We start from the raw sequence: 10,177 nt of genomic DNA, 5'->3' as shown, positions 1-10,177 counted from the left end.
GTACACTACAGTTTTTAAATCTGTGTGTTGTTTAGTTTCGGCAGTTTTATTCGCCTCATCCCCCCCCCTTAAAATGCTCTTTGCCTTAGAAGAAATTTTGGGCGGGAGCCAGGGGTGAGGTGGGCATCCAGGTATCTGGCCCTACTGTTATTCTTCTTTTAGTACCTATGACTGCAAGCTGTTTGCTTGGTTTCTTCATTTGTCCTGGCACATTGGATGAGAAATGTGAAGGTGTTCTACCACAGTCAATAAGTTTGTGGAATGACTGCAAAGCATTGTATGCGAATTTACTGCTAATATGTTTCAGCAATGTTTTTGACAGCTATATCAACGTTGGCAGACTTGCATAGTGGCCAAGGGCAACTATTTTGAGGGCCAATATGGATCTGCGTAAGTGTATGTGAATACCTTGTCATATGATGCGAAGAAAAACTGCATTCCACGAACATAATGACTGTACCACGTGTATATATATATATATACACATACACACCTTATGACATTCTTTCCATTTAGCTCCCAGTACTTCAGTCTGTTCTCTGTAATTTCTAGGCTGCAGGGCCTGTTACAAATGTGAGTTCTTCAGCTGATAAGACTGTGGCAGAACTGAGGAACCAGTCCTCAGGCAAGAGAATGGATTCTACCCCATCTAGCAGGAAATCTAGCAGGCTGTACAGTAAATCTGCAAGGAAGGCAACAGAGTCCTACAACAATGTGAAAATATTTCAAAATGTACGGTCTTGGCAGGTAACCGTAGTTTTTATGCCTTTTACTTTGTGTAGCTTTGTAGTATGGTAGCTTTCTGCACAGGTGCAAACTGGTCCCCAGCGTAAGAAAGTGACCATATTATTATTATTTGCTGATGATATCAAAATTTACCGAGGACTGTTATATACTTCAGGCTGACATTAACTCTATACAAGGTTGGTGCATTGCTAACTGTATGAAACTCAACATAAGGAAAACTGAAGTTATAGCCTTCTCCAGGAAAACCAACGCACTTATCTATGTTTATAAACTTTGTCAATTGTCCTTAGCCTGGTTCAATTCTATAAAAGACCTGAGAGTGTTTATTGATGCTGAACTATATTTCCATGACCAGGTCAACTGCATTTTCTCTCACTGTTAAACTGTTGGCTCTAGTTCATAACATTACTTTAAATTTCTCATATCTAGACTGTATACTCAGCTTGTACACTGCATTAGTTAGATCTAAGCTTGACTATGCGTCCGTAGTTTGGAATTCGATTATGCCAACAAGCTGGAACGCATCCAGCAGAGGTTTGTCGCCCTTTGTTTTAATCGTTTCTATCCTCAAGTCCATTACGGTTATTCTCTTGCTCTGGAGGAGATAAAATTGCATACTTCTCTGCACAAGCCTACATATAGGATTTTTATCCATAAACTTAAATCTTGATTTAAGTTAAAATTTGTTGTATCAGTGATCCTTACTGTAAGGTCTGCTGGATTGTAGTGATACTGCATAAGATACTGGAGTCATGCTAGGTCCATGATTTTGTGGCGTGTTTATTAGGTTCCATGTGAAATTAATTTAGACTGCCTCTGTGGTCTAGTGGTCAGAGGTCTTTTCTGCAGATCCAGAGATCGGGGTTTGATTCCTGGCGCTACCAGATTTTCTGAGAAGTAGTGGGTCTGGAATGGGGTCCACTCAGACTCAGGAGGATAATTGAAGAGCTGTTTTATGGAAATAGTGGCTTCAGTATAGAAAACCGAATTTAACGGCCATGGGGATGTGTTGCGCTTATCATGCGACACCATCTATATGCTAAAGTTGGCACTAACTTCGCCGACAAGTGGTGGTCGCTAGCTTGGTATAGTTCACTTGCAGACTAAAACAACGGAGTTTGTTTTTTGTTTGTGAAATTCAGTATCCACTTCTGACACCAAATTGTCACTTGTCTTGATTTCGAATCTTGTTGGTCACGTGTGTAAGTCCAATCCCACTTCTGACACCAGTGTAATGTGTTTTGTTACTTAAGACGCCATTCGGATTGTTAATTTGTTTATTTAACAATTTACAAGTCTCGGCTTCAATTTATTACAACAATGTTACGGGTTTCCACACTTTAGAACCCTGCACACAAATCTCTTCACACTATCACGATTCACTTGTTACAACTGAACTTGGTGACTGCTACAATTCCACTCACTCCTAACTGCTCACTGCTGGCTAGATTCCAACTCAACTCGTAAGCTGCTGCCTTGAGAACTCACTTTGGTGACCGCTACACATTAACTCGTTCACTGCTGACTAACTGTGTCACTCCTGATCACACACTAATCCCAGCTTTCTGCTCAGCCGGCTTTTATTCCGTTCGCTGTTGCCTGTTGCCCATGTCAACAGTGGCGTTGTATGCCACGTCACAGTGCGGGGTGGGAAGCACTGACTCACCTGCTACGTCACCGCTGGGGAGGGAGGGGGTGTCCTCCATCGCGCAACACGTCACCGTATTTAGTAAATGCTTTTCTGAAAGTTTTTTATACGGGAATAAAGGGATAGTCTTGCTGGCTGCATGGGGCCTAGGGTTTGCCACATTGATAGTTCTGGAATATAGTGACCTTTTTCATAAGAATTAGAATCTTTTGGGTACTTTTTTTTAAGATTCCCATCTCCAGTCTTACAGCTTGCATTAAAAGGAAATATGCAATGAAATCAGTGTTACTGTTCCTTGCATAGATGACTTGAATTCACAGCTTTCTACTCTCAGCAACATAACACTACCTCAGTCATGATTGGTTGGAACTTTGCTCTGCCATGGAATGAGGATAAGGTTCTTTTTCAGAATTGTGTGATGTTCACAGGGAAAACTGGTCAGTTATAAATTGTATACTTTTGGTTATTCTTGTAAATAGTAAACATGTGGTTTGGTTGAATTTCCAGTCGTTGGTGACCAATAGAAAGGCTCCGTTAGTAAGTTCCAAGGCTAGGAAGTCTGTTGGTAGTACACCATTGCCAAAAGTAAGCCGGATTCCAACACTTGTGAAATCTGTGTCAAGGCTCTCTCGTGCTAAAACACCTGAAAGCGCAAAGACAAGCAGAAGATCAGGTGGAAATCTTAAGAAGAAGAAGACTCCAGTCTCATCTGTAAAAACGGTAATGTGGACAGCATAAGTTTCCAAATCTCCACATTTTGAAGTCTGAACAGTATTAACCATTAGAACATGCATTGGCTGCATGGGATATAATATTGTGGGTGTGATATGTTGGTGTCAGACAAGTGCTGGAAATATTGTACTAGCTGTACCAGGATTGTATTAAGTAGTGTAGTAGTATTGTACTATGATTGTCAGTTTTCTTGGAAGTTGTTCATCCTGACATTTCCATCGTGGTGACTTACCATATGAGAAAATCATCTTCATACTCTCTGTTCTGTTGTATCCATTTCTGCTCTTTCTCCCTTATAAGAAAGCATTGTCCATTCTCAGTCCTGCCATAAGTATGTCTCGTGTAAAGGTAAAGAAGCTAAAGGTATCCTTGTAACATGCCATGAAGGCCCATAGGGTTGTGAGACATTGAGATTCATACATATTGTAACGTGTTTAGTTACTGATGACGCCGTTCAGATTGTTAATTCGTTTATTTAACAACCTACAAGTCTTGGCTACAATTAATTACAACACTCTTGCGGGTTTCCACAGTTTACAAACCCTTCACACAAATCTCTTCACACTATCACGATTCACTCGTTACAACTGAACTCGGTCACTACTACAATTCCGTGGCTGCTGCCTTGAACACTCACTCACTTTGGCGGCTGATACACTTTAACTGTCTCCAGGGATGGCTACACTTTAACTCTCTTTGGCGACGGCTACATTTCAACTCAACTGTCTTCGTAGGCAGTGTAGTTCTCTTATAAACCCTCAGCCGGACAACGGGAAATACCTTGCTTCCTTGTTGCCTAGTCACCGTGTTTGCCGATAGCCTAGCAACGCTGTTGTGGTTTTTTACGGCTACGTAGCAACTGTGGCGTCCTGTGTTATGTCACCACTGTTTACTCACTTTTCCTAGCAACCGCTGTGCTTGGACTCGGCTCACTTCGGCTCCGCTCGGCACATCACTGCTGGCGGAGGGTGGGGGGAGGTTGTTGACCTTAGCGCAGCACGTCACAATATTCTCTAAACAGTCAGCTCACAGATGTGTTAACTGTTTCTATACTCATTCACATGGTATTTCATATTTTGATATACATCTTTACTGTTTCACTTTCAAAAAGATTCCTGTTCTCGACTGTAATTACACTTCCTGTTGTATCCTTATCTTCCCTTGTGATTGAGACATCAACCATAATGTCAGAGTTTTGAGAAATATGTGATGTATTTCTCACCACATATCTCATTTGTGGTTAAAGGCATATTAATCAGGATGTGTGGTTTGCATGTATTTGGATCAAAGCCCTCGTACATTTGCGGCTTCTCTGCTGAAGAGAGTGGAGTCAAGTTAAGACATTATTTAATAACGCAGCATAGAGTTAAGTAAAATGAAACATCTGATAAATTGTAGAGGGATCTGAGTAGTAGTATGTAGAATTATGCAATGGCATAATGGTGAATGTTTATGCAGAAGATTGACTGTAAGTGGGCCAGTGAGATTGTCAAACAGTACATATAAAGTAACATAGAAGAAGAAAATAGGGGAATGAATGAATGATCCATTCCTGTACCATGAAGGAAGCAACTTGTGTACCCTGTCTACTGTGGGAACGAGTTTGTCATGGTCAGTTAGTGAATTGATGTTTACAGTGATACTGGAAAGTGACTGGAATATTGTCAGCATACTTAAAGGTATTTGTCATATGCCTGTGGTAAATTCAGTCGTATTTCCGTGAATCTTTCCTTCCGTGATGGTTCGTATGACATACTCTGTGTTCATGAAGTAGATGGACTTAGGATGTCATGCAGGGGCAAGTTCTGCTGCCAGAAATCAAGACCTTACATGCCCAGCCCATTGCTATTATCTTTACTGACAGAGTCTTCATGAGGTTACATTTTGACTTAGCCATCACATTTTGATTTTTTTTACAAAATCTTTGATGTGTATGGTGATTTACTTCAAAGAGTCCCTGAATTCATGTTCTTAAGTCATGCACTAACTGGTGAAAACAGAACTTGGCAAGTTAATGCATTGGTACCTGTGGAGATAATTCGGTTACAGAAGATTTTAAAATTAGTTTCCCTGCATTGGTTCATGCAGGCCAACGTGATGCTCAGTTATGAACAGTTATTGCAACCAGTGTGCCAAGAGGGATTGCAGTAGCTGTGTTGGAGGATCTCAAACTGAAGGATATGACACAAACCGGGCAGGCAGGCACCTAGTCAGTGTTGCCAAGTAACATTTTCATTAATAAATTATTGTGTGATTTGTAATTATTAATTTTTAGCCTCCTGCAAGTGAATTGCCATGTATTAGAAATCACTAACATGATATAGTGATTTAAAGTATGTTGTATATGTGATTCTGTAGAAAAAATCTGAACAGAAGAGACCAGTTGCTGTATCAGCTGAAGAAAGGAAAAGGAAATGTGAATCTGGACTTCGTTCAGCAGAAAGGGCTGCTAAGAGGTTGAAGCTGGAGAGCCCGAAAACACCTGATAAAAAGAAGATGGCTGCCTTGTTAGTGTGTCATGGAAAAGGTTCACGGCCCAAAACTCCACAGTTAGTGGTTTCCAGTTCGCCTCAACGGGTGACTGACACATTGAAAGGTAAAGGGTTCCTGTGATGTACATTTGTAGAGAGTTTCAACTCTCAGTGCCACTCTTAGTATTTCATGAAATGCAAGTGGAGTGTTTCATTTCTGCCCTTCCTGGCAATGTTGGTATGTATGGCTTATGTAATGTTCTGTCCTGGTATTTGCTTTGGGGGGTGTAGGGAAATTATGGGAGGAGGGGAAGTCATTCAAAATATTTGGTGTCCTAGTTGAGATTTGAACTAGGAACTTCCCGAATACAAGTCAGAAGTCTCGCCACTTGAGCTCACATGCTTGGTATGTGCTCTATACGAACCTGGGGCTCACATTTGTGGTGCATGAGTTGACTTGTTGGTATAGGAACGACAGCACATTTCAAAATTGATGCTGTATTTGTCTTATTAACACATGTAAGGCCATGCCATAGCTCAAGCAGTTAGTTGCTGGCTTCCCACCGCGGTGGCCTGGGTTCGATCCCGGGTGAGGTCAAGTGGGATTTGTGGTGGACAAAGTGGTACTATGGTGGGTTTTCTCTGAGTAATTCAGTTTCCCCTGCCAATCTTCATTCCACCAAATTCTCCATCGTCATAATCACCCGGGGCAGGCTACAATAAGCCAGTCAGTGGCCGCTGTGCCTAGTGAAACCCAGTTGGACTTCAGCCCCCACTAAGCAATAAAGAAAAATTGAACACATGTAAAGTTAATGTTTGTTCATATACCTGAGTGGGAAGACAACTCGTAACCTAAGATATTCCCCTACCACCAAGAAACATGAATGGTAATAAATGTTTGATAGCATGTTATATGTGACATTATATTGTAAAACTCATTTCTTATCTTGGTCACTAGCCATTATTCACTTTCACCATCCAGGATTTAATCTGTTTCATATCTTTTTGTACTACTGGAGTACCATTTTAGGCTCATGACTATGGTATTTTGTGACTGATATTGAGGCATACTTGTGTGTCTTTCTGCACTGACAGCGTGGTATTGAAGAAAAGTTCGCAAGTGCTGTATCATGGAAACATCACCCTACTGAAAGCATATAGAATATGGAGTTTCTCTTTTTTACTTTGTGTAACTTGGAAACAAACAACTGTAGTGGATAAGTATAGATGTATATATGTGTGTACGCACACAGTTCAGTCTTCAGTGCATCTTCAGTAGGTTATTGGTCTAACAGCTTTTTCCTCTTGCCATCTGTGGGAATAAAGGGTGCCGTGTCAGAAGCCGCTTATAGCCATTGTTTTGCCCCTTTTCTGCTACAGCCACACATGTCACACTACTTCAGTGGCTATAGAACTCACTTTTTCCATCTTCCTCGTTATCTACTTTCCCTTCGTAGGTGTCGAACTGATGGGTAGGGAAGGCTGAGGGTCTTGTTTGGGCACCAGTAGTTACAAGCCCAACTCTCGTAGGGATAGGTAATGAGGTGGCTAGCTCAGGGTTGGTTCTGGAAGAACAAGCGATCTGTCCTTGGATCTTAACGGGCATTGCTGTAGCAGGGCAGGAGGAACATTTTAGGGCACACACTTGCACACAACAATGACAGCTGTTGGCATTGAACTGTGATTTACTAATCAGCACTTACAGGAGATTACACTGATACGTCATCAACTGTGGTTCCATTTCACTAATATCAAACATTTTATGGCAGTTCAAGTTGAATTTGTGGTGAAAATTTGCGCCATAGTCTTCTGATGATTTAGTATAAAGGCTCATCTAATATGTTAATTTAAAATTTTTGAGGAACGCAGGTTTTGCATCTGAATGTTTGGAAGCTGGAATCAGAGTCCCTCAGGGATCTCCCCTGCTCTGATGCAGGGCCCTCAACTTCGCTATAAGGAGCCTCCTGTAAACATGTCTTATTGGTCTAGTTTAAGACTTGCGAGTTCTCAAAAATTTGCATCATCCAATCAGCGAAAGCTGCTGCATGATTTTCACTCTTAGGACACCAACTGCCCTTTGGACAGCACACTGAATTATAGTGCTCGTAGCATCCTTCGTAAACTTTATCGCTGAACTGAGATGTCAGGTATCAGATCCAAAGCTCTGCTGTCATGTTAAACTTAACTGAATTCCCAGGAAAAGCACAGATGGCTACAGCCTGTTTGCATAGCAAGAATGGGTATCTCCCCTTATCTAGATCTTATAACATAGTATCTTATAATTGTGGGACTCCAGATTAATGAGCAGTTACATTGGTTGAATCAGCACTTAGTCCATGCTTTCATGTATATTCAGCGACATGTTTTGGCCCCACATGGCCATCACTAGGTACATATGATAGTTTGGTAAATTTTTTGCTGTATAAAATAGTCTGTGAGGGCTTTGTCTCGAGAACGTTTATTATTGAGATTAATTTGGTGATGTAAGTAAAGTTGTGTACTATGTCATGTAGATGTGGGAGAGTGGATGTATAGATCCGTCTGTTCATGATGTCTGCAGTGGATGGAGGTGAGTGGTCATCTTCACTCCCTGGACATGTTAAATTTGAATACAGAACAATTTCTTTCAGGCTCTACTTCACACGCTGCAACAAGAATAATACTAGTGCAGATAATGAATCCCATGAAGTGGTCGCATTATTCGAATTCACATTATTCAAAGTTGTTTATGAAATATGGTAATTTGTTCCAAATCGATGGAAATAGGCAATGAAAATTTTTAAACATAAGTTTGTATGTGTTTATTAAAATACTAGAGTAAAGGATAAAAAGAATATACTTATGATTTAAATTGATTGTTAACAAAGTCACAGAGTAACTATAGAGAACAAAATGAAAACAAAAAAATTTAAATATTCCTAAAATTAAGCTTAGACTGACGAAAACATCTTTATTGTGTCCCTATTTTTAAATCGACCAAACCAACCAACACTTGGTTAAATGCTTATATTTCATTACTTATTTCTTTCATGCTCTGAAACAAATTTAAAGGTTTTTGTCTGAATGGCTGCTCTGTTAAGGGGAATACGGTTTTGATTGTAATCCTCGGTCCATAAAGTTAATTGACGCTCTGTTGTTATAACACTTCTATTTCTTGTAGATGTAGAGTTCCCCAGCGTATTTTATTATATTCCATTCCATAGATCCAGACATTCTGAGACATCCTATTTTAGAGCTGCTATGGCCACATTCTTGTCATTCAATCACATCAAATTTTTGCTCTGACGTAATAAGTAGCCTCTCCTTTTTTGCAATCATATTTTTGTCCGACAGAATCTTTTTGTCCATTTTGTTAAGGGCAAGTCTTAAAACAGATAAGGAAAAGTAACGTATATTACAGCAGGCAATAGCAGCATGTGCACACACGTAGATAAACAAATGCAGACTGGAGTAGCAGTGCCTAAAACCCTAGTGGTAGCCTTCACTAGTCTCACATTAACTGAATTTTCATTCACTTAAAATGTGACCTGGTATCCTACAGTTTGCTCTAAATTGAATATCACATTCATCATGACCTGAACGTGTATGAAACAGTGGGGAGTTGCTGTGAACTGCTCTTATAGCTTTTCCTGCTAACTGGCTCACATTTATGCATAACAACTCAGCAGAAATTCCAAATGAAGCATAGTAAAATGTATTAAACAAAGCACTTACATTACATTACATTACGTATATTATATCTGTGATTACTGGTTTGTAATGTGTTTGTGTTGTGTTGCCTTGCCACAGTAAAACATAAGAGCAGGACACCTACTTCAGTACCAAAATCTCATGGACTTGCTGTCCAAAAGACTAGAAGGAAGAAGTCTGAAAACTTAAGGGCTTCAAGTGATGGAATGACATCAGCTAAGGATGTGTTCTCTCTGGTAGGAAATTACACCATATTAATATTTTATATATTGTATATACAGGGTGTCCCAGGAGGAATGGACCAAACTTCGGGAGGGTGTTCCTTATGTTAACGTATGCTGATATAACCCAAAACACCTATGTCCAAAAACGGTTACGGAGATAATGGCCAGAGAAGTGTCAAACTTTAACCGGTGTTACACACTTGTTGATTACAAAATACATATTAAAACTGGCAGGAATATGTGGATTCTGTAATGTTAAAAATGTGCGTAACATCAAACTAACTTGTGAGTGATGGAAAGCCATAAAATTGAAGTACGAAATACTCGCTCGCCATGTCATAATTGTCCTTAGGGTTTCCAAGCACTATACATGACACATGACTGGCGAGCGATGACGTAATGTGGCTGCGCTATAACCCGACCACATAACTGTAAATGTACATTCACAGAAAATCTCTTTTGGAATTTCATTTCCATTATCTCATGTGGATTATTATGGAACCACGTATGCACATTTCGTAAATTATTTACACCATCCAGGGTAAAAACGCCTCATCACTGAATAAAATGATGCTTAACAGTTCGGGATGAGCTTTTTATCCAGTGGCACAAATCCATACGCTGTGCATGGTCGCCTGGTTCCAGATGTTGTACCATTTGATCAT

At 40.2% G+C, this 10,177-nt stretch overlaps 1 protein-coding gene across 4 annotated transcripts in view; it reads left to right on the top strand.

Moving 5' to 3' along the window:
* LOC111861370 (proliferation marker protein Ki-67) overlaps window positions 1-10,177 on the top strand; it is a 31,281-nt gene that overhangs the window by 7,972 nt on the left and 13,132 nt on the right. For 3 of the 4 annotated variants that reach the window (XM_023845876.2, XM_023845875.2, XM_023845877.2), the window contains exons 7-10: window positions 553-747; window positions 2,903-3,115; window positions 5,486-5,723; window positions 9,388-9,524. In XM_023845876.2, coding sequence (XP_023701644.1) covers window positions 553-747; window positions 2,903-3,115; window positions 5,486-5,723; window positions 9,388-9,524 — 783 coding nt within the window. The remainder of the gene's footprint in view (window positions 1-552; window positions 748-2,902; window positions 3,116-5,485; window positions 5,724-9,387; window positions 9,525-10,177) is intronic. The other variant, XM_023845878.2, reaches the window with a different exon arrangement.

Source organism: Cryptotermes secundus, unplaced genomic scaffold (genome assembly GCF_002891405.2).
Source record: "Cryptotermes secundus unplaced genomic scaffold, Csec_1.0 scaffold289, whole genome shotgun sequence".
NCBI classification, from domain to species: Eukaryota; Metazoa; Arthropoda; class Insecta; order Blattodea; family Kalotermitidae; genus Cryptotermes; species Cryptotermes secundus.
Note: the sequence above shows the minus strand (reverse complement) of the source record. Positions and strands in the feature narration are given on the sequence as shown.